The sequence below is a fragment of the Tinamus guttatus genome, unplaced genomic scaffold (assembly GCF_059628265.1).
Source record: "Tinamus guttatus ecotype Peru unplaced genomic scaffold, ASM5962826v1 Tinamus_guttatus_pri_ptg000218l, whole genome shotgun sequence".
Taxonomy (NCBI): domain Eukaryota; kingdom Metazoa; phylum Chordata; class Aves; order Tinamiformes; family Tinamidae; genus Tinamus; species Tinamus guttatus.
In genome coordinates this window covers 4,314,015-4,339,358 of record NW_028288752.1, presented here as the reverse complement: position 1 = coordinate 4,339,358, position 25,344 = coordinate 4,314,015, and the positions used below count along the sequence as shown (strand labels likewise).

The 25,344-nt window shown below is 43.5% G+C and overlaps 1 protein-coding gene across 1 annotated transcript in view; it reads right to left on the bottom strand.

The window, feature by feature from the left end:
- The window catches only part of ATRN (attractin), a 121,874-nt gene that overhangs the window by 82,387 nt on the left and 14,143 nt on the right, over positions 1 to 25,344 (bottom strand). Inside the window, exons 2-4 of the mRNA XM_088524978.1 lie at positions 11,775 to 11,858; positions 8,416 to 8,529; positions 1,361 to 1,489 (exon numbers count right to left, since the gene is read on the bottom strand). Of these exons, the coding sequence (XP_088381104.1) occupies positions 1,361 to 1,489; positions 8,416 to 8,529; positions 11,775 to 11,858 (327 nt within the window). The remainder of the gene's footprint in view (positions 1 to 1,360; positions 1,490 to 8,415; positions 8,530 to 11,774; positions 11,859 to 25,344) is intronic.

Here is a 25,344-nt window from a genome sequence, read left to right as displayed (position 1 = left end):
CTACAGCAACTATAAAGAAACTGGTAGATCATTCCACCCACTCTCTGCAAGAAGGTTAAAAGGAAATCCAAACCCTAAAACTTGCAGAAGAAACAAAACGATACTTGAAGTTTAAAGATGAGTTCAGAGGAACATTATAACACAGGAACTTAAGAGGACGGGCAATTCTTTTAAGGGATTTTCTCAGTTGCATTGATGGCTGCAGTGCAATACGGAGAGCTGGCAGTAGATGGTGTCACGGTTTATGGTTCAGCCACGTTTTCAGTGTCAGATGCCACTGCTTCTGCTTAAGCTTCAAGCAATTCTGCAAAAGCTCCACTTATTCTTCAGGAGCCCTCAGGAGGTGCTTGGATGGCTCCCACATTTCAAAGAATCGACAGCTTATTTAAATGCTTAATAGGGATTAGAACATGAAATGTTTTAAGATCGGTTTTCAAAAGCCAATTGCTTCATTTTATGGAAACGTTTCAATTTTGTAAAAAAATCACTTGTGAGGACCTTGTATCTGACTCATTCAAGACGACGGTGACTGCAAACTACCCCCAAACTAAAGCCTTCTAGTAGAACACAAACCTAAGCTGTATCGGCAACAACGTAAACTTCAAGCCTATTATGCCCCTCCAGAAGGAAGAAATTCCATCTCTGCTATGCCCATACCATCATTTTTACTTCAAAACCTAACCTTCTGAAGCAGTCATCAATGAATTAGGGAATAATCTATACGTATATTTTGAAGAAGTTAAGCAATAAGCAAAAAATCTATGATAGCAATGAGAGAATCCATCTCTAATGTTTAATATAAAAAACAAGGAACATTAATCAGACTAGAAAGGAAACAGGTAATTAACTAAATCCAAAGACAAAAAGAAAGTATATCCTCCCTTCCCATCTCTCACACAAAAAGAACAAAAATAAGAACCACACACACCACTTGGGGTATCTCAACAACAGGTGTAACACTGGGTCTCAAGTGAAAATATCTGTGCTTACACAAAAGTATCTTTATACAGGAGTGTCTCTGCAAAATGCATAAGAGCACATCTATGCACTTAGCAGATCAATTCTTATTGACTGAAGATGATCAAACTAATCTAATAATGTGAAATAAATAATACGATGTATTTTTAAGCTAATGTTTACCCACACTTGTAATTCACAACTGAAGTTAATGTCAAGCACATTAGTTATTAGCTGTTGTATGGGTATAAAAAGGATAGAAATCTAAATTCAAGTGTCTGCTTATAATTACACGCTTCAAAAGCGATAGGTTGCTTCAAAACAAAACCGAGATCAATCTCCTTTTACTCAACCTGCAACATGCATTTAATCTCCCAAACCACTTAGGAATGGTACTACTTACTTATATGTGATGTTGAAGCCTGTCAAATTATAGGCAGCATCACTGAAGAAATGCAGAAGAGCATATCCAGAAGTAGCTACAACTTCTGGGACTGTTTCATTGCTGTCTTTCTCAGGAACAATAAGACCACTGAAAAAGAAAAACGTGTGTGTAAAATGAAATAATAGGGAGCAAAGCAACAATAACAGACACAATGTGCACATCTCGGTATGGGCAAAATAACTGGAATTCAAGGTATTTATCTGAAGTAATGAATTTCCATAAGTTGGCTACAATTTGCATATAGCAATGTTATCAGTTTTTCTGCAACAGAGCTCCTTAAACATTTGAAGGACGTTTTGATCGGTGTGGGCATGCATGCAAAGAACCCCCAAAATAACTACATTCTCCAGGGCTGAAAATCCACCAGACGCTGCTGGAGACATGAAATCAAAATCTCCAGGAATTAGCTTATTAAACCCCTTTTGCTTGGCTCAACTGGCTGCAAAAACAACAATCCAAGTTACTGACGGAGAAGTGTAGAAAAAAACAAGAATATTGATGATAATAGCGCCACTGCCCTCAAAAATTACTTCTGATCGACTGCTTCTCAACACCCATCCAGGTTCTACCGCAGCCTCCAGCCTCTCTGATTGTTTGGTTGGGTTTTGGGTGGGTAGAAGGTTGCGAGAAGCGAGGACAGTGGCCAAAACTATCTATCACATTCACAAATGGACACGGTACAGATTTCTCTAAAGGTTTACCAAAATAATACTTGGAATAATTTAGAATTATCTTCCTGTTAGGGAAATCTTCTTTCCCTCTTTCCACACCTATTCAGGACCAGAAGCCCATGTATACGAAAACCTTTAGCAGCAGAGCACAAATAGAGCATGTTGAAGCCATGTTCCGCATCCAAGGAAAACATCTGCAGTTGTCCACAGCACCCCAGCCACATTCCCTACAACATACACTCCTAGTGTCATGAGTTTTGATATGATATGATACCATGGTGTTCTCAAAGCTTGGTACAGATGCTTGGTGATCAATATCAAAAGCTTTTGCTATTACAGAAGTTGGGAGTGTTTGCATGTTGAGTGACAAGCATATATACAAAGGACGTGTGTGTATATACACACACACACACACACACACAGAGGTATAAATATACCTCACTTCTTATATGGCTCTCGCTTAAGAAATTATACTGTCAACTAAAATATGTTTTCCTTTTATTCATATACTATAAAGGTAGCCTCATGCCATGCTCTCGCCAAACAACATTTGCAGATATGCAGTCCAATAAACATTATTTTATTGTGAGAAGCCAAATTATTTTTTTTCCTTTTAGATCTCAAGGATATAGGATCAGAAGGAAAAATTTGTTGCCTCTCTCTGTTTATCGGTACGCAATAGGTGCCTGTTTAATTCCGAAATTCTCGAGCGCTGATCTGAAGAGGCTCCCTCCCCAAAGACTGCCTACCAAAACATCAAAGAGGAGAAATTCTAATAAATTCCTCTTTTGCTATTTTGGTTCCCATAGCCTTCCTTTGTAATGCAAACTGTAGAACAGTACGTCTCCACCACACGAAAATAGACATCTGAATATAATTCAGGGGAAGGCAAACTAGCGCTCAGGGACGCGGGGGAACGTTCCTTTGTTCCGTGTTATTCTTCCTTAGCCTCATTTTTGCAGCGTGCATCGGTGACATTACACAGGCACCGAGGTGAGAGACTCTGGGGGGAAAAACACAGGAGAAAAGACAAGCAGAAGAAAACAGTGCTGCAAGAATAAGAGAAAAGGAGACAAAACTCCCCCAAATAACCTTTCCAAAAAAAAAAAAAAAGTATGACTTAAAAAATGCCAAGTATTTGTTGGTTCTTGGAAAGCAAACGTTGGGGCTGTGCTTACAAAGAATGCAGATCCTTGCACAGGATGATTGCTTGATACATGTGCCCTGCTTCCTTCCTTGCTTTCCACTTGCTCTCCTTTCCTGGAGACAAGCTGCATGCAGAGAGCTGCCCAGATTTATATATATAAAAAAAATAGCTTTAGTATCAAGGCAGTTACCGACTGGTGGAGAAAAAGGCTAAGCAAGCAAGCCCAATGATAGTCCCCTAATGACTCAAATGCAACACGCTAAAGAGGATATGGTTTCGCCTACAAAACTTTAAAATAACCCTGATGACATCCAAGTGCTGGATAATAATTTCCCTTTGGAGAGAGCGATGGACAGAATGAAACACAAGTAACTTGAAGGCCAGGCATCAGATAACACACATTAAGCATCAGTTTGGCTGAAGAAGAAACCAGAATTTGGGCATTTTCTGCCAAACAGCTTCCAACAGGCAGAGCACAACCAGTACTGGATTAGGTACGTAGGATCTCGAAGCTCTCCAAGACTCAGCTCGGGTCAATCGGCGTTTCACAACACACCCTTTCTATGTTTTTCAAAAGATTTCAAAACATTTCCCAATCATTGCTACTCCAAAGCAAACAAATACTCCCACTCTGCTATGCTGTCCAACCACACTATGCTTCAAAGCTGCCCGGAAAGCCCCTGTTTTGCCCTGAAACACCTGTAGTTTTCTGCATTTTTAGTGGAGTTGTCAAGTCAGAGTGAAAAACAACGTTAGGAGCATGCTCAGATTCACTGCCTATCGAAATGCAATGGGAAAACACTTTTTGCAGGCTTAGCGTTAAGATACTTTGAGGCAGGTGGACGTACAGGCATGCAACACAACTTCTCCCTTATTAAAAACAGCCTGTGCACATTAGCCAAATTCACAGCTATGAGGGGAAAAATATACAAGAAAGGAAATTACAAATTATTAAAAAATAGATCAATGCCAACAAAAACTAAAAAGGGAGGGAGACTTGCTTCGAATTTATTTTCTTAAAGAAAAGCGAAGACTCTAGCACGCCAACATGACCATTTTGAGTGTGTCTTTTAAGGAAAAGAAGCAATTACAACGACAACAAACACCTAGCAACAACAACAAAAGAAAACCTCATCACTGAGAGTTGGCAACACCCCAACGTCAAGTTTTTAGCGTTTCCCCCTCCCCTGCTGTAACAGGCAGGGCTTCGGCTGCGGCAGCAGCAGCGCGCGGCAAGGCCGCCCACGCACGGCCCTCGGGATCAACAGGACGTGCCCAAAAAACCCTCTTGCACAATCCTGCTCCTTCCTGGGAAGTGGAATCAGGACAAACCAGGGGTGTATTTCAACAAGCCACCATCTTCACGGCCATAACACAGGGGTGAGCCTGAGCCTGGCTGTAAAAGCCGGATTTCGAGAGAAGGTGAACTGAGAGGAGGTTTCAGGGGGGAAGTACTTCTTTTTTCACCTTCAGAGCAATAAGTTTCATTTTTAAGAATAAAATTGATTTTAATCAACTGCCATGGCATCAATAGACTTATTTTTTCCCCCTTTTTTAAAGCTTAAGGAAGGTTGTTATCGGTTAATGCCTGTGAAACTTACGAGAGGATGTTTGAGTTTGTGTGTGTTGTGTGGGGGAGTATTCTTGAGCCTACCAGAAACAGTTCAAGAAGGCTAAAAGGCAAGAAGAGCAAAGAAAATTTTTGTTTTAAACCTCATTTGTAGGCTTCGATATAACTTGGAGGCTTTATCTTTACAAACTCCCTAAAATAGAAAGTCTTTCTGCCCATCTTGTCAAATTGATTTGACATTTTCGGAGGGGATTATAGGTTTAGTGAATAGAGCAATTTGGATATAATGCATTTACATATCTCTATGAAATCTGACTTTTTTTTTTTTAACCAAAAAGACATTTTGATTAATCAATTGTTCTGCATTCAAGGGACCACCTGGCTCATGGACAGCCTAAAGGACTAAACACAAACAAGAAACCATCATTTAGCAGGTGCATTTCTAGCAAAAATCCCCAAAGCATTTGCTTCTCGCCTTATATGGATTAGTTCTTTTTCCTGTTTGCTTTGTGGTTTTGTTTGTTCTTCAAGAAAAAAAAATCAACTTACTGAAAGCAACATGAAATCATCACTTGGGAAGAAAATAAATACAGCAAAATAACAAATGCTGCAGAGGACAGGTTGTTAAGACAAATGCAAACCGGAGTGCTCTATAAACTGAATATATGCATTAAAATACACATTGCAACCCTGTCCAACATGGGGCCGGAACATGACACAGGCCATGCAGGGAAGCAGGAGGAGCAAGACATGATTTGAGCGGCTGGATGCGTACGTGCTGAGTGCTAGCTCCATTGGAGCTAGATGAAAACCTGATGAAAGTGCAGATGAAACCCAGCGAGTCTAGTGACACACACGAGAAGGGCACACGTGGTGTCTCGCATGCTAAAACCTCAGCCTGAAGCAGCTCCCACCGTCTCCTTTACGCAGGGCACGTGCAGGCCTTGCTCTCTGCTCAGACAGGCTTGGGAAGCCAGATCCGTTCAGTCCAATTTTTCTGCACAGCATCAGCCCTAAGCTGATGAGGGCCTCGGGATGCTCTCAGAATACAAACTGTCCCCGCTCAACACGTTTCATAGCTTCCCTGGTATAATTCAGCCTCGCTAGCAATGGCCCTGCTCTATCAGCGGATCATTTGCTCTCAGCAGTGCAGGCAGGTGGACCTGGAGGGGCAAACGTGAGGCTTGCAGATAAGTTCAGGAAGGGCATTTAGGGTAGAAGAGAAGAAGGCAAGAGCGTTTGTGCATGTGTATTGCAGGAACATGGGCTAATATTGAACAAGAAGCTGGTGCTGGGGGCATGAGCATTCCCCTCTCTTTACAGTTACCACCACCACAGACAGCAAGTCTACCCGACGCGCGTCGGATTTTTGTTTTACCCATTCCAGATCAATGCACTGCATTTTTGTTGCCTCTAGAAGTTCTTCTATGGCACAGCTGATCACAATGCAAACAACCAAAGATATTTTTAAGTTTGCTTAATAGAAAGAAAAAAATTACTGCAAAAGACTGGCCTGCTCTAGGGCGCTAAATCCAAGAATTTAGTAAAAAGTTTATGCAGATACTTGCACTATGCAAATGTTTGCTTTATGCAGATACTTTGTATTGTAGTTACAATTGATAAATCCTGTTTAAATTCCTCCTTATGCTAATTCTGAGAATTTCCAAGAAGACCATAAAATTCATCTTCTGAGCAAATATATTCACATCAGAAGGCTGAGAAAACATCTCGAGGGCAGTGGAAGAAGCGAGGGCTCAGGCAAGCACTGTAAGAAGCCAGGGAGGCAGCAAGAGCTGAGCTGCAGGAGGAGTTTGGGTGGAAGTCACAGCAGCCACCAACACACTCTCAAAGTTTGCAGCGTCCTGGCGCGCAAAGCTCAACCTTGCAAAGCTGCTGGCAGGCTGCAGAAGCAGTGGAGAGTAAAAGCAGCTTATAGTGAGCACTGAAACTTAACACAAGCTAAGAGAGATAAAATATTGGCATTGCTCTTGAAAAATTCTTAGGATTTTTTGGGGTTTTGTTTTCCCCATCAGAAACGGATATTTTCAACAGATGTTTTATTCACCCTTCATCAAAATTAGAAGCATCTGTTGTTTCCTGAACTTGGTTTACTGAACAACACAGCTCAGTACTAATGAAGATGAAATTCAAATGTCATCTAAAGAAGCAATTATAAAAATAATTGATTTTTTTTCCTACTTCAAAAATGTTACAGTATTAAGCTCACACTTGCTTGTCCTCGGGCACAGACTTCCTAGTGATTTACAGATGATTTTAAAGTCTGAACCATAATTGTTAATGCTGTGAACTACTTATAACCTCAGTTTTTAAAGGCTCATAATTTTTGGAAAACGCAGAGGAAACCGCAGGCACAAACTGTGATCGTTTCATCTTTTCAACAGCGTATTAAAAATTAGCTCGATTAGTGCAAGAGACTGAGACAAGATAACATTTCTTCCTCTTGGCAGACATTGGCTCAGCGCGTGATGCCAGGGGAGTGCTTACAAGCTATCTGAAAAGCAGGAGGTTTCTATACTTTAAATAGGATGAGAGAATAACATAACATCTTAGTTGTGTGTCCTGCTTTGACCCGAGGTTGGCTGTTTCCAGGAAGCATTCCTTCACTACAGAACAACTCCACTTCTGCTTCAGAAATAAAAACAAATAAAACAATGCACTGTTTTTACTTTTTTGCTCTATTTTTTGCTACTACAGCGATCCTGTTCCTTTCTCTCAGGTGCTAAAAGGACTTTTGAAAACAAGAAGTATTTTTAGAATTTCATTCTAAAATTGAAGAGCAAGCAGCACCACTAAAGGTTAACTATAAAAACAGTTCATTGGCACTTGGAACAAGCAGAGTCTGACGGGGATATTGCTTTTTCATATATATAACCCAGGATTTTTCTTTCTTTTCAGCTAAAAGAACTGAAAACAGAAGGTGGTGCTTGTCTCTGCAAGAAGTACATAAATGCACAGGTTAAATTTAGGTCTCCCCTTGAAATATCACCTGTAAACCATTAGCCATGAACCAGTCTCTCACCCCAGACAGACAAGTCGGGGAGCAATTATCCCTCAGAAGAACAGTTTTATCTACATATATTTTTACAACCATCGCTGTTGTTTCTGAACATGTTCCAAGGGCTTTAAAACTTTAAACTTTAAGGTATGTAAGGATATATATGGTTCTATGAAAGCTATATGGCTGCAATGCTGATTGCTTGGCTTCTTGCCTTATGTCAACAGGGACATAATATATGCTAAATGACTGTCATATTCTAACGTGGTAAAAACAGGCAGTTTTCTGCACTAGAAGGAGCTTGCATACTGAAATGCTTCAAGCTCAACCACACAATGATAATTTTTTGTGCTTAAAATAATTAGGATTTGGGCATGAAAACCTAGTACTTGCATGCGACACTATAGTAACACAATCCGTTTACTGTAAAAGCAAAAAGGAATCACTAATTGTTTATGCTGCTGCTGACTGCACAAAAGGACACCACTGTATGTGCTGCACTGGCAGCATTATATATTTAGATTACTGGAACATATTTATACTGCTAAAAGCCAAGTACAATTTCAAGGTGCTGGTTAAAAAAGCATCACTGCATTCAGCAGAACTTACCTAAAAGCTGCTAGCAGCGGAGCATAAATCGAGTCTCCATCGTACACATATAAATGGTCCCAACTGCATTCTGTGGCAAAGTGATTGAATCGAAGCCTCAGGATTGTGTTTGGACTGGAAAGAATAAAACATTTGTAATTAGCCACTCAACCCGCACAGTGGAATCCATCTGACAAACTCCTCTGGGCTGTAGCTCCCCTTTCAGCAAGAAGCTGAGCTGCTTAGAGGGACTGCGTTGACATCTAAAGTGCTTTCTTTTGTGGCGTGCTCACTCCTCCAGCATTGAGGAGTAGGTTCTTTTTTTGGTAAGATACACAAGTGTGTCCCTAAATCTTCCCCCACCACCACAGGCAGAAACTGAAGAGGGGGCAAGGAAAATCCGCACGGACAACACACGGGAGAATCACAACCACCAGCAGGGAACCAACCGAGCCCCTTTTTCCTCGTTCACAGGCTTTTCTGCAGGTTAACATGATGGCTTGAGATCGATTATTTCCCTGGAAAGGTAGAAAGCCTCCTCTTTATCACTTTATTACCTTTGTAGCACTGCAGGACTGAAGGAAACTACTGAGAAGTGGAAACCTTTTGAAATACGCTACAAGGGGTGCTAACTAAAGGAGTTTTGAGTCCTGCCCAACACCCTTTGGGAGCCAGGAAATACAAGTCAAGAGAATGCAGAGGTAACTCCTCTTCTACTGAATGAAAGGCCCTGGGCTTTTCATTTCTGTTGAAAGGAAGGTCTTTGATGATTTGGGCTGTCTGTATGTACTCACTGCTGTCCCTTTACACTTTACAAATGCTAGCCAGCTTGCTTGCGTCTCCTCTGTGGACAAGGGCTGAGAATGGAAGAACTGAAGTTCCTGAGAGGAGGGGGGCTTTTAAAAATGAGGAGGGATCAGACACCCCTGAGCCTGGAGTCCGGGACACGAGAGAAGCGCATCCTGCTTCCTCCTATCCACGGCTGCAGCTGTAGAAAGGTAGAGGCACATCACTAGGACCTCTTCAACACCACTGCCCTGGGGCTCAGATGAAATCCCTGCTCATTCTAATCAAATAAATTAATAAAACGTCCGCCTGCCGCACAGTCCTTCCTTCCTACGGAAGGAGGATACTTAAGGCAGCTGTTCTGCACAAGAGTATTTTTTTTCGATGAGCACCCTGAGCTTTGTCAGGCTTTTGGAGAGAGGCAGGTGCCACGCCAGGATTGTGTCTTGCGTGAAGAAAAGGTGCGTTGTCATTTCAAAATGAAACAGCTTATGAAATCGTGGGATTCTGCTTCTACTTTAACTGCCTGACAGCTGCAGAGGCCAGAGGAACCCTTAATCAATACAAGCTTTAGACACTGAGTGAAAAGGAGGAGATTATTTATGCTGCAGCTAACAACTCGCTGACAGACAGCCTTCATTTGCAGAAAGGCAAGACAAAGCACACGCTCTGCCTCCGACAAGCCCCGAGGCTGCTGGACCTGCCTCGTCCCAGGCTCCGGGGAGGCCAGGGCACCCCTGAGACAGGAACCCAAGAAGAACCAGAAACTGTGCGGAAAGGAATCGGGTCTAGAAACGAGCATGGAGCTCGTTGCGTGTCTGGATTTAATCTAGCAACTTCAGCTGCGCTTTTGGGTTGCACCTTTCCTTGCCAACCTCGAAAGCCCTCCACGTACCGGCACGCCAGCACCAGGGCACTCAGCAGAATCTAACAGCTTTGCAGGAGCTGGTTTCGGAGGACGGATCCCTCCGGGAATTTCGCACTTGGCAGAGAGTGTTGAGTATTTTCACGGCGCGCGTAATCATGCTGATTAAAACCACTGAAGTGTCTCCTTTCTGCTTACCACCAGCCTCTGACAGCAGGGCACAGCCAGCCAGAAACAGATAGAGGAGACCCACTAAAATGCCTGGTTCTCATTAAAGGAGGAATATTTTTCTACATGTCATCAGAGCAAGAAAGATCTCTTGCGACCCTTGTAAAATGGTATTTTTCTGTGAAGTCTCCCAGAATTAGCTGAAGGAGAAGTTATGGCGACATTACCAGGGTCCTGTGGGACACACTTCACTTCTGATAAAAACAGAGTCAAATTAGCCTGTGGGAGGGAGTAAAAAAATCATGAGGTTTACACTGCCTGTACTGGACTTGCTGCAGCTGGTTTGCCTGTTGTAACACCCTTTTTATAACATTTCCTAATTATTTATAATTCCAAACAGGCTGCAGCTATATTTTTACTATATACAATAGTTAAGAGGTGTAGCCACTGGAGACATTTAACTTTGATCTTAAAGACATGAGTGCCTTTTATAGTTAATGGTGAGTCCATGGCTTCCAATTTCATGTTCTGAATCGCTCTTTAGAAGAGCCTAGCCCTCACCTTGGAGTATCTTGGGAGCTTAGGCATTTAAGTTACTCATCCAAAATAAATACCTGAAGTAGACCAAGCAAATACCTTTCCATCCCCACCCATGTGATCTCTCAAACAGAGAGACAAGACTAAAGATAATTTTTTTATAATTTCTGATCCTCCAAGATGCTGAGTGGCCTCAGCTTATGAGATTTCAACCCATGTTTTCACCCAACTTCTTCCTGGTCACAAAGCTCTTATATAAGAAGTCTACTTACAGATTTAGGCAGCAATATAGAATATGACTTAACATAAAGCTGCTCGTGGCATCATAACCAACCGTGCAAGACTGTAAAGACATCCAGATTGACTGCACAGACCAAGCACCAGTTCGGTGCCGATCCAGAGGCTCTGGATGCTGTACCAGGAATCAGGGGGCAGTCACAGGGCAGCGCCATTCCTGAAGTCACTGCGAGAGATCCCAGCGAGCAACACAGCAAGCAAATACAGCCCAAATAGGGAAGCTAGGGAAGAGTTTTAAGACGCTTTTCGTGGTTAGAAGTTCTCTGCCAAAGGTCGGTGGTTCCTTTGAAGTCATCAGAGCCTACCAGGTAAATAAGCATCTGAAGTTCAACAGGACAGAAAGTGAATCTTTACAAGAAGGGCTGCTCTGCACTTGTTTCTTTGTACTCTTATAACGCCAACAAGTTTAATACATAATAAAGCTCAAGTATCTCAATAGCCAAGAATGGTAGCAGTTTATTTTATTTATTTATTTATTCTGATTTTCCATGCAAGGTTTCGACGTGAAGCTTGTTTTACATATACAGCAGACCTAAAATTGATAATTTAGTTTGCCGTGCTTACTTGTACAAAAATCCTCATTTATCAAGGGTAAGCAGGTGCTGACCTATCAGGTTTCAACAACAGTAACAAAAAAGCCATGATGAGATCTAAAAACATTCACTGGATTTAAACCTCACAATAAGCCCACTATCAAAAAAAAAATCTAGATGTTTACGACACTCACCTTCCTTCTATGAGCCAGGTGCATTTTGTTTTGTATTTGTAATTTCCAGGACCATCCGTTACATAGCCCGAAGGTTCAGTGAGTCTGTAAATAAATAAAAACAACCATTAGTCTTTAATAATATTAAAGGCTCATAAAGAACATCCTGAATTTAAGAGATCCATCATTAGATTTTTCATATGCTGAACAAACCTAAAACGATGCAAAACAAATAATGAGGCAACTAGGATTCTGCTTTTAAACTGTTTTCGTATCGTTTTTGATGACTGTTCTTAGAGCATGACAACTGGGAGCAATGCCTTCTCTGTGAGGTTGACAGCATTCTTCTCCAGTCAGCACAAGAAGAAAAAGAGCTTCTTCCAGCGAGAGCAACATGCAGAATAACATACAGACTGGCCACACAGACAGAAAAAGTTATTGACAGAAAGCTGCAATTATTTCTAAACTTTTTATGAACACAAACTACACTGTCTTGAGAGAAGAACTTCAGACTGAGACCATGGTGCAACCTCTTGCCCTTTCTATATTTGACTCTTCCAACTCCCTCATGAGCCGTTTACAGACCAGCCAGAGGGCTGATTTCTGTAATCTTTCACTGCAAAGTAAGACCCTAATTTCTCATGCACACAAATCCTGCATAAATCAAGACCTCAGAACCTGGGAGTTCCACACATCCCTCAGCTTTGGCCGCACGCTCCTACGCTCACACCATGCCCTTCCACTGGAGCAAATCCTTGGAGTCACACTGGGCATCTGATCTGCAACCTGCTTTTATTTTCCCCTTCATCCTCATCAGTTTTCGCCTTGGAAGAGCCCCACATCTGGTTCACTCCAGGTCCATATGAAACATGGCACTGACACTGGGTCAGAACCACGCTTAACTTCTTGTCATGCCACAAAGGAAACCGATACTCTGGTATTACAACCAGCAGGGCAGCATGAGGAGCTCCACAAACCGGTCTGGAAAGAGGGGGCAAAGACATGCAAAACCTGGCTTTGCATTTCCAGCTGGAATTTCTTGGCTCATATGCATCAAAATGCTCCAAACTGCTCTTAATAAGTTATAGCAGAAACTGGACAATTTTGAATGCAAGCAGCATTTGAAGATGCCCAAACACCACTTTATGCAGGGCAAATACTTGCATCTGAAACAGGATTCCCAGGGCAGTTATGAAACCCTCCACACGGGCAGGGCAAATCCAACCCTCCTGGCCTAACTCAATTGCCCTACTTAAAACACAATTTTAGCAAAATAAAAACACTCGCGGAAATCAAATTTGGCAGAAGGGAAAAGGAAGCAAAACCACAAGTGCCCAAAATAGCAGTATTTTGGAACATTTTGTTACGGTTTTTCCTCCCATTAATGCTGTTATCTGATTTTTTTAAAGCTATTTCGACTGAATCAAAACAGTCTCCTGGAGTATTTTGCACAGAATAAGGTGACATTTTCACAGGGCTAACTTTGATACTAGTGTTGAATGAACACATTTAGAAGTCTAACTTCCTGTGTATTGATTTATCACTAAACTTTCCAAGCTCAGAAATTTAGCCTAAGATTTTTAAAACTCAGTGACTGGAGTTGTGCAAGAGACCTATGTTTAGGCAAGTGAAGAAATAAAAGTCCAATTTTCAGGACTGTAACTTCCATTGATTTTTAAGGCTTCAACATCTTCAAAAATCAACTCACTTATCTGTATTTGCAAAAGCATGTGCAAATTCCAGGTTGGGGCAATAGCATCCAGCCCTTTTGTTTTAAAAAACATGGCCTTTGGGAAGTAATATCCATGGAAAACCTAGGAAGCAAACTGGATAGGTTCTTCAGCACCAACGGACGCTGAAATTTCAGCTTTATATTCAACAAGGAGCGCTCAAGGGAGCTCCCGGGGCGAGCTGGCAAAGCAGGCAAACTCCCTTTCCCCAGCAATTTAAGTCTCCTTGCACCGTACGGACAGCGTCGTGCTCTGCATTGGGGGGTCCTGCTAACAGGGACACACTCTGGGACAACATTTTGGTTTTGTCCACGGGAAAAGGCTCCGAGAACAATGGGATGACTCCTCAGAGAGAAAGCACCCCCAGAGGCAGGTGCAGCACCCACGTTATTTGCACCGGGGAAGTCCCTGCAACTGTGCGAGCGATGCCACCGGGATCCAAGGTCTGCCGGCCAGAGCACTACGAAGTGCGAGCCCAAAGGGCAGCGTGGCCTTTTCTCCCATTTCTCCTCAGCTCCTGGTTATTCTCCTGTTGCAATTTCATAGCTCGGACCCAAAGCCGAGCGCCGCAAGGCTTGGAAAGTTCCAGCTTCCCGTGTTTGCCTGCTGAGACAGCAGCTCTCCGGCGAAGAGGGGCTGCCGCGGACAGCACGTCCACGCAGCTCCCACCGCCGCGCTCGCAGGAAAGCAAAATCCAAGGTCACTTTGGTTTTGTGTGCGCTGCATAAACACACGTGCAAACACACAGCAGCAGAACTCGCACATGAAGCCAGATTTCAAGTTCAACACGTCCAGAGCTGCAAGAGTGACTTAAAACTACCAGGATGAAACAAAACAAACTTTGCAAGTGTCTGTTTGCAAAAGGCTGATTTTAAAACATAAAGGTAGGTTCGTGTACGCACTACTTAAGCTTGTTTTGAGCCTTCCCAGATGGCAGATGCAGCTAATGTAAACTTTTCACTGGTTTTCCATCAGAATTGGTTTACTACAACATTTAGGAATCAAATGGAAAACACAGAGGTGGAGTCAGAGAACGTATCCAAAGGGCTCCAACCCCAAGTGCTCCGCACGTCACCTTGCTGTAAGGCAAAGACCAAGGGGAAGCAATGAAAAGGATCACAGTTTTGCAAAAAGAAGAGCCTGCTGCAAAGAAGTATTTTAAATGAAAGGATTCTGTTGTATTTAGATACTGCTCTCCGGTTCTGGCAGTCCCCCAAAAAGCATGATGCTAATGCAAGAATCTCTGCTGCCAACAGAGGCATCTCCTGGGACAGCATTAGGTGGAAAGCAATTCCTGAGCGCCAAAGCAACTCAGATAAATACACATGGGTTTAATAACAACATAAGAAAATAGCAATTAACGGTGAAATAGCAAATAACAGTTAATACAAGAAGTGTATTTTTCAAATATAAATTAATATACACTGCCCAAGTTCCTACAAAGACAACAGCTACACAAGCAGGCAAAGGGTCAAATCCATGATCTAACATAGCAGCCTTCTTGCTGTTAAGTGCAGGATAGTCCAAAACTCACGAGCACCTTATAACTTTGAAGTAAATCCTGTTGAGGCACTTATTTCTAAAAAACAGCAAAATTAAAGGCAAAGGACAGGGTGGTAGTGGGTTGATGAATATTATATTTTCATGGGGAGAAGCAGAAACCAGGAGATGCAGCTTTCCCTTCCTCCAGCACCCAGGTGTAAGCAGGCTGATTCTGTTCATGCTGCATGTCAAGCCTTAACCTCTCTAAGACACCATCAGTGGATCTCAAAATGGTCTGAGATCTCAAAATTGCTTTTCATGACACAGACACTCCGTGCCAGGGCACGCAACCGCATCCTCCCTCGTCAGCCACAAAAATAATGGGCTCCTCATCCCGATTTTGAGGTTACTAAAACTAGAGCCTGATGCAAACAATAAGTTTTCCTTCTCTCTCCCAAGTGCTGTTGCACTGCCTCAAGAATACCACAATTAAAAGCCCTTGTTTCTATTAAATTCCAATTTACATCCAATAAAGAAAGGGCTCTTGGAGGCTATTAGCAGAACAACGGCATTTTATCCTGGAGCAATTAACAATTCAGCTTTGTCCATCTTCTCAAAAAATGCAGTCTTTGCATGCAGGGTTTGTTGTTTTATGGTGTGCCATAAGCAAATACCCTAATTTACAGATTTACAGACGTGGAATGAGCCACATACAAGATGCAGAAACGTATCAACTAAATCTTTGCATCTATTCCCTTAATTTCTAAGGTATAACAGCCAAGTTCCCTCTTCTGCCAACTCAATGTCTCACCACGGGTGAGGAAAAACATCATTAGTAGCAGGTAGAAAGGAATCAGTAATTACATATCAGGTCTCACACAGAGAAAGGTAAAGATGCTCCTGGAAAACCAGGTTGAATAAGGATTTAATGTACAAAGCAACAGGTCTCAGATTAAAGACCATGTGTAGAGAGAATCCAGCCAAGCTTGTACGTGCCCCAAGTCCCCAGTGCGCCTGAGATAACATCCCTGAGATGAGCAAGTTCATGCAAAAGCTGCTGTTGCAACCCTAATACTAGGAGTACCAAATCTAATCACCTTGACCCTACAGCTAAGGGGGCAAGATCACTGCTTGCTCCTCTGATTATTTTTCCAGGTTGTCCTCCATGGAGCATCATGCTGCTTCCTGCACCCGGTGCCAGGGTGACCCTGTTCTGTGATGGCACCTGCTCTAGGGTCAGAGCTTCTGGATGGTGTCTGGCTCAGCTGAGAGTGTCTTCACCTTTTCTCCAATGGCCCTGGCTACACCAGGGCTTGTAGAAACATCCTCTGCATCATGTACCCCTGGGTTCCTGGGAGAAAACCGGCTCCTTCAGGGTCCCTGAGCGTCACACAGCCGATTTCACCCTAGCAAAGAGGTCCAAATGACGTGACAGTCACGCTCTCCACTTAATAGCTTCTATTTTCATCACGCTTTCCGCGGTACAGCTGAATTGATGCTAAAGAGCTCTCTTGCTTCAAAAAAAAAAATATCAAGTGACTGACACAGTTAATTTGATATGGGAGACAGGGTTTCTTCAAAGGACAGATTAGCTTTGCCCTTCAGTGCGAGATATGTAAAAATACAGAAAGCGATTTCCTGCCTGCTGATGGGAGATAAGGGCAGAGACTGAAAATCCCAACACGGTCTGGGAGAGGATGGGCAGAGAAATTTTATCAGGCGAAACGTATCATTGCAGCTCTGCTGTTTAAGCCACAACCTGCAGGAACGATGCTTACAAGCCTCCTTAATCCCGCTTCGCTCTTGAAAGACGTGCTTCAATCTGACAAGCTTCTGGGCACGGAGTGAACGTCTACAGCCTAAGATATGTAACAAGTGTACAAGTGATGAGCTCCGGTCTTAAGCACCTTCACCTGACAAGGTAGAAACCAGGTGTTTTCAAGCACAGCGGCCCTTCAGGTGGCCACACGCAACTCCACTAAGCTCCCCTTGGCACTTGGGCCCAGCTCCTGCTCTTTGGCTCTCACAGAAAATGAATGTCACCCAAGCTGTCCCTTTCTGGCTGCCCTGTGCCTCTGCCAGCACCGCCCTGGAGCTGTGAACTGCTTCTGCCAGGGAAAGAGAGGAATTTCAAAGGGATTTCCTGGCAATGTATTTCAGCTCCTCTTTACTGAAGAGATTTGTTTTCTTTCTTACCCAGAACACAAAATTATAATAATAGGTAAAACAACTGAACCCATGGGCAAATTGTTTGATAAGGCATCAAATTGCCCAACCTCAGCAAGCCAACACCACAAATGATGAAGAAAAAGTTGGTGTCCTTCTCCTCTGCCATTTCCTGGCATGTCAGCAGCACCGCAAAAGTGGATGCTGGGTTCAGGACCCCCAAAGATACAGGTGTTTCACCCCTACCTCGGGTTAGAGGCTACCTTGCAAGAACATCTGAACGCAGATGCAATATTTGAAGCCCAGTCTAGATTCACCTGAAGTTCTTGCCTCTTCCTGCCTGATCGAGTTTGTCCAGCAATTAAACTCAATCAGAAAATACCCCAAATATAGATCGCTATCTTCCTATATCTTTATTTCCTGCCCTAGCTCAGTGACGCCGCATAACCTCAGCTAGACCCACACACCCAGGCTGCAGCACAAACCTCAACCTCCTTCTGCATCTCAACTACTGCAAATTCCACAAATCCACTCAAACTGGGAGGAGGAGGAGGATCTTTACCCCGCAGGAGCCTCTTCTTTAAAGCAGCGTTGTATTTGAAGGGCCACTTTCTGTGGTCAAGGCTACTATCACTGCGCGCATTATCGAGACCTCGGTCTCCTCCTCCAAACCACAGCAATTCCAATCTTAATTATCTGACAATTCCTTTATCCTTTTTCCTTACGAACAGAGCACAGTGTGCAGTGCTTTTATTGTGTGCAGAAACACTCCCGTGGTAAAAGGCCACTTCGTTAGGTCCTCTCTAAGCAGCGCTGTCTGCACCACATCGGCACCTGAGTCGGTGGCCACGCAGATGGTGCGCGCTCAAACAGTTGCTTATTAAACGGATCTCACAGTTGTGCTACGCTTTCCCCATCTGTTCACAAATCCCTTTACTGGATCTTGGCCTATTTCTTTGAAATAAAGATTATTTAGCTGCAAGTGCCTTGAAAAAAGCTCGGCTCGCATCCTTCACCGGGGGTCCTCAAACAGCCGGAGTTTACAGCAATACGTTGTCTGCTTCACACCTGGCAAGCAGAACCAGCCACGCAGAGCAGGAGCAAATAAAGCTCATGGATTACAAAGCACCTAACTTCGCCATGGAAAAAGAAAAACAACAACCCCCTCCTTTCCACTGCACACGACGGCAGAATGAATCCTCCCAATCTTGGGCCAAGAGCTCGCGCAAATACTCAGTCCTACCTGGGCTAACGGCCTCGACGCTGCCAAACCCCAACGACTTGCATGGCTGAAGGAAGGGGAAAAACCAGCGCTGTGAGCGTCAAAGAGAATCATCAAAGGCAGCCAAACAAACGAGGAAAGAGCTCCACAGCTGGTCGGGCTCTATCAAGGTTTACCAGGGAAGATCAAATAAATTCACTGCTTTAGAGGAGCCAGCCTGACTTCCAGCAATACGTCAGACACAGTTGGTAGCCTAGATGAAGTACATTTTTCAAGGAAAAAAACAAAAAGAAAAAAGAAATTCTAAAGGTACTGAGCAGCATTGCTGCAAACTGTTGATGTATTTTAAAATAATCTCTGTCCAAGTTCCAGTTTGCTTCTGTCAGACATCTGCCCCAAATCCTAAGGTTTTGGTTTATTTGGGGTGTAGGATCCTTTATTAATCTAAATTCACCATCATTCACTCTTTTAGTAAGTACTTTTTCTGTGCAAGAACTTTTGCTTGTACTATTCAGACTATTGCATACAAGATTTCCAACTCGCAGCAGGGTAAAGGACAATTAGGGTAATTTTATTTACACTACACACAAGTTCAATTTACATCAACTGGAACATTGTAACGCTCGTGTAGGAAAGTTCTTCACAACCTTCCTAGACGAAAGGATTGAGGAAGGCCAGCACAACCCTCCAAGTGGGTCATTCAAGCCCATGCAGGATGCAGTTTGCACTTTTGGCTCTGCCAGCTTGAATCCATTTTTCCAGCAGTCAACTTCGCATCACCCCAGCCTGCCCTCCTTTCTGCTCCAAAGCTGAGTGCAATTCCCACACAGCCGCAGAGAGCCCTCTGGCTTTGCCTGAGGATTTTTCAGCAGTTTTTCCTCAAATTTGAAATGCACCATCACTCCAAAGCGAGTTGAAATGATAGGCATAAGCATTTAAAATACAGGGCACCGCACCTGTGCAGCTTGTGTCTATGGCATCGTAATTACAATTTTTAAAACCGTGCATGTTCAGAACTGAGATATGATTCTGTATCCTTCCCAGTCGAGGAGCACTTTACTCTGATAAGCTTTTGTGTTACCACTGCTACGTTTAAACACGAGCTTTGTTGCTACACATGTTTTGTATTGCAAATGAAATGAGGCTGAGCTGCAGACTTAACCTTCCAGGTGAAAATATGTGGAATTTCAGAGCAGCCCCAGGAATGAGGCCCCCTCCACCGCCCATTTCTGGGCCAGCTGCAGAGCACTGTAACTGCTAGCAGCATCTACAGAAACATCCCAGCCAAAGATCAGCTTCCCACTAAAAAGCAAAAACGAAAATATCGAGTCTTTCTATAAATAAATATGACAACCTGACCCACTTTCTTGGCTGGGAGAGAAATAATACCTTTTATTTTCTGCCTGGCATTCAAAAAACAGTCCAAGCTACTAAGTGTGTTACCTGCCTAGAAAACAGTTTCCTTAAGGAAAAAAAAAAAATAGAAAGCAGCCTGGTATGAAGGTTAAATCCCATTTGGTCCTGATCAAAAAAAAAAAAAAAAAAAAGGATCTGGATGACGATCCTCAGATAGAAATCATAGGGATGTTTCCAAATCTGCTGTGGGGTTGTGAACCTAACTAATAGTCCCACTTAATAGATCCAAAGCAGTTAACCAGTTAAGGTAGCAAGAGGAAGGTCATGCAAAGAGCAGGGAATTGACGTCAGGAGAGGAATTCCAGGCTGCAACATGTGTTTTGGGCAGCCGGGATTTGCTTACCCTGGTTCATCGCTGGGCCACTTTCCACCGAGGATTTGCAACTTGCTAAGTCCAAAAAAAAACAAGCAGGAAAGGGTTTTTCCTGCTCACAGAGGGGTTTTCCAGCTCCTTCTGATACTAGTGACCTATGATGGCAGCACTGGGTAAATAAGCATCCAAAAGCAAGCTTGGAAGAAAATATTACATCTAATAAAGACTCTGAGATAAAATATTAATATAATTGCACCTCAATAATAAGCTCTTAGTAGTAGTAAGAAAAACACAACATGTACATGCATGTTTTTCTTAAAACTTGGCAGAAACGGGAAAAAGCGGGTATGTTCACACAATCCCCTAAAGCATCCACATTCATTACACAGAGGAATACACATTAACCCCCAAAGGTATCCTGCTCCTCACATCAGCTATACTATTTTTTTTAAAAAAAATCACAGTCTAAAAGAAGGGAAGATTATTTGGCTTTAAGGATGAGGCAAACAAGGGATTACTTGGAGGGAGAGGGGAAAGTGCATCACATCCTTCTAATAAAAATAACCCAAATTTTTGGATTAAGTTGGGCAGAGGCAACTGGGGAGGCAGAGCTACTTTTATAACATGAATAAGCAACGTTCATCTTCCAACTGGCAATACCCTAAGGACAGGCAGATGAGCACGAAGAGGCATTTCTTCAAATTTCAGGTTTCACATGGCAGTAGGGACTTTATTTGTACATAAACACTTTGTGCAAAATTGCAATCGCGCTCTACAAGCATTTAGTGCGTCAGGCCTCTCTCCCTTTTTGTCTTTTATTTCCCCTTATAAATTTCCCAGCCCAAGCCAGCTGATCTTCCTATCCCATGGACTGCTATTTTGATAGATACTTAATGGCAGTAATAAAAAAAAATGATTTATGACCTTTAGAGAAAAAAAAAAAAAAAAAAAGGTATTTTCCCCAAATGATTCATTTTTAACCAAAGCAATTTCTACTGAAGTAGAAACAAGAGGAACTAAAATACTGAATGCTTCTTAAAACACCTTTTTTGAAGGAAGGGGGATGCAATGAGCTTCACTGAGAAGTTCCCTGTTCTTAAGCAGAGCCAAGCTCCTGCCTAAAGGGGTTATATTCCAACGCGGAAAACAAAAATACGGCATTCAGGAAGCAAACAAGGAGAAAAAAGGAACGAAATAAAGCTGTACTTAATCATAAGGCTCTTCGAGAATTCATCACCCATCAAAATGCAATTCTAGCATCCATGTATTAATGCCCACCTGCGTGTTCAACTAGGCAAATGCTGAGAGGAGGAAGGGCAGAGCAAGGCAGCTGTGCATTACGCGAGCACAAAACCACGTATGCAAACCCTCCCCTTTCGTCAGGGAAAGGGAAACGGCTGAGAAAACCCTTGGAAAAGCCAACAGCCCCTTCTGACTTTGATCAGCTCCTTGAATGCTCTTTTGGGTTGTCAAATATCCCTCTTTTGTGTGTCATTTATTCATCAGGGGACTTTTTCTGACTGTAACCAAACATGAAGCCCATATCATGGCTCAAGAGAATGCAGAAGAGAAGCTTCAAGGAAATGTTATTCAATCATGCCAACTATGTTATTAAAAGCTTCCTAGGGCTGGTTTAAGCCAAGGAAGGCTTAAGGTTTAAGCCCCATTGAGTTCTTCCGCAAAGCTCTTACAGTCGGAAGAACGAAGGTACCCAGCACTATTCAGGCCATTAAAACATTTTACTGAAGACCTGTGGAAATAAAGCAAGTGTGAAAGACATGTAGTAATTCAACGGCCTTGAACTCGAGCAGCCAGAGCAGCAGGTGCTGTTCGAACGTGGAGCCACGCTCCTCTTCCTCGCTGTGAAGAGCAAGAAGGTATCGATATGACTTAAGGCCTTGCATCCCTTAGCAAGTCAGGGGTTTTTAGGCCGCCGAAACCTCAACTGCTACAGTTTGTTAAATAAAATAGTGCACTAAATTTAACAATCTGTAGCGAATTTTGCCTCATCAAGGTACATCCTCGTCTATGAAAAAACCTGCCTTGCTTCTCCTTAGGGTGCATTGAGGAAACAGCAGAAGTCATCCAAAAAAGCTCCCCCCCAAAGAAAGTGCTTTTTTAAATGCATTTGCATCCAGCAAATGCTGTAGGATATCATTTTACTTTCAGAAGAAACAGTAAAATCTGCAAGAAGATGCCCTCATTTGCAAACAAAGTGGAGTTTACAGCCTTTACCAAAGCAGCCCTAGCAGCAGACTAGACACACAAGTTTCCTAAGCCCAAATCTGCTAGCAATTTCTTTAAATACTTCTTTAAAGCAAATTTTACAAGACAGATTATTTGTTTTACGCTGGACAACCCCAAAATTCCTGCAGTTGGGAGCGTCCCTCGAGTGCAGCAGCCTGAACAGGAGCTGCATAGGGGCAGCTGCCCCAGGGAAGGCATCAGTACGAAGCGCATGGGTTCCAGCTCCAACTTTGCCATATGCACCTTTCACATCGCCTCCGAAATGACTTTAAAAAAGGAGTTATTCTTGGACAGCTTTGGGGGGAAAAAAAACAACCCAAAAAAATTAAATTCCATCTGCTCCCAACAGATTTTTAACAACAAAAACAAAGACAGTGGCTCCACGCCGCTTCTGCAGAGTTTTGAAATAGCTTCTTCTCTTCGCTAAGGGAGCGAGAGTGATTTACAGGCTTCGTCTCATTTTAACTGCACTAAAAATAACCAATCCCACCCGGTTATTTAGGCCTTAGTCATGGCAAATTCTTTCCTCGCTCCGGTGACACGCTTTGGACGGGCGCGTGCTCGCTAACAACTCATTTTGTACGTGTGTTGTGCTGCTCACGCTCCTTATTAAGGGAAACTGGAAGGGAAAGGGATTGTCCTCATCCTGGTTTTCCACTGGAAAAGAACTCGGGAGAAGCGCTCCGGAGGAGGAAGAACAGTCACATCAGCGAGCACGTGTCTCTGGCTAGGATGCTCTGCAGACCTCAGCGCGGCAGCATCCACGGATGCCGAGGTCAAGAACTTCCTCTTGTCTATCGTGCTTTAAATGACTCCGTTGCAGATAATTTATGGCCCGGTGCCGAAGCAGCCAAGCAACAACAGCGATAAATTCCATCTTTGACACATGAACAAGGCAAACATGCCAGTCCCGGGATGCAAAAGGTTTCAGGGACAGCTTTGCTTCTACACTCTTGTTTAACCGTATAAAGTATAAACAGAGACCTGCACACAGCGTCTTTTTTTTTTGGTTCAAGGTGGCCAGATGGATTCAATGGGCACGAGGCTGCACGAGGCTTTCCTGGAAAACCCAACACCCACACGAGCCGTTTCCAAGCTTCGCCAAACACCGGTTTGCGCTGGAGCCCTTTGGTCCCTCGACAGGCAGGGCCGTCATCTCAGCGTGGAGGACGGGGAGCAAAGGGAGGGCCCACATGAAAGCAGGTCCCCGACGCCCAGGAGATGCTCCGGGACGAGAGCATTCAGCAAGACCATCCCTTCGATGGGGACATGACTTGTTTTTCCCCCACTCCCTATCCTATCGGCACAGAGAAGCTTTCTCACTTGCCAAGAGCGCTGCGGTACTATATTGAGCTTTTCGCATCCCCTTATTTAATATATTTATTTATTAAAGGCTGTTTTGGGAAAAGGGAGGTGACACTTGCTTTAAGCACTTATTTAGACGAGCCAGCCTGTTCAGACTGGCTTGCGCTCAAGCTGCTCCACTAATTGCAATCCCTATTTTGGGGAAGGCAAAAAACACACAGCTCAAGCCGTCGACTACTTAACTCTTCATCTATGGGCCACATATCTCACCCCAAGTTTAACAACCAGAGTTTGAAGGCCCCAATCACCCCCAAACCATGCAACGTCCTTTCCCCTGGCTATAATTTGATTTAAATTTTAGCCGTGAAATGAAAGCACCGTTAACCACTTGCCACTAGTTAAGCATTATGGGTGGGAGCCGCTGCCCTAGGTACGGCATGTCCCGGCAGTCCCACTGCTCCACACGAAGGTTAACGGGCAGCTGAACAGCCAGAGCAATAGGGACCAGCAGCGTTTATACCTGAGTGGCCAAATGTGTAAGGAATCACAGCACTGTCCCCTGTCTTATATCACTGTCCAAAAGGGCAGGCCTGTAAAAGATGGGGAAAGGCAGAACCGACCAACAACAAACGCCCGGCTGCTCATGTGGACATTTGACTCTGGCCACCACTTTCCATGTGTGCAAGCAGAAGTTTTAATGCTACATCCTAAAGATTTGCACCAACAGCAAAGCAGACGAAACCCTTGGAAGCAGACACAGACCTCTGCCAAAGGCAGTTACTAAACTATCCCATCCAGGACACAACGGGGCAGCAAGACAGCAAACAGGGCATCTTCTTCACGCAAATTCTGCAAATTAAACACAGTGCTGCTTGCTGCTGCTTTCGAGCCCAAGCAAATTGGGTTCCTAGCTGCACGGCAGCCGTGATGCCCAGACGAGACGGAGCATTTCATCCCGTTAATGCTGCCTGGCCCAACAATCAATAAGTAATTCGCGTGTGAGCGGCGCACAGGGAGAGCCACGGCCGCTGCGTTGACACTAGGTTAGGTGCTCTAGGTCGCCCGTGATCCTCACGGCTCTGCAGTGAGCTGGAAACCAAACCTTTTCCCCATGCCTGCTCATGCCCACTTCCCCGGAGACAGAATTATTTCCCTGTGAGCAGCGCTGCGACGTGTCTGCAGCACGTCCTGCTCTGTTAAACAAGGTTTGGGATCCTGCAGGCTGGCCCTGCCGCTAACTCACTGCACAGCCCTCAGCATCTCACCTCAGCTCTTCAAATTTCCACATCTGAAAAGAGAATACTCACCCAGCATCGGTGCCTTGTTAAGATCAACGTTTTAGAAGAGCATCTCAGGGCAGGGAAGCAGCACATGAAAATTATACAGCAGTAACTGCGCAGTGGTTTGGCCATAACAACATCGCTTTGCGAGTTATATTAATCACTCTTGATCCCAAGAGGAAGGTCACAACCAGTATAAAAGCACAGAAAATAAAAACAACTGGGCTTTCAGAGTAATTTTAAAATATGCCTTACTGCAAATTTACATAAAAATTATGAGGTACATAACTGCTGTTGCGCAGGTGTCATCATTCCTATTTTCCTGGAATTTTGCAAATCATTGAAAGCTAAAAGGCTCGAATTGGCTATTTCGATCCTATCAGCACTAAAATACACAACTGTTAACATATGAAGAGTAATTATACGTACT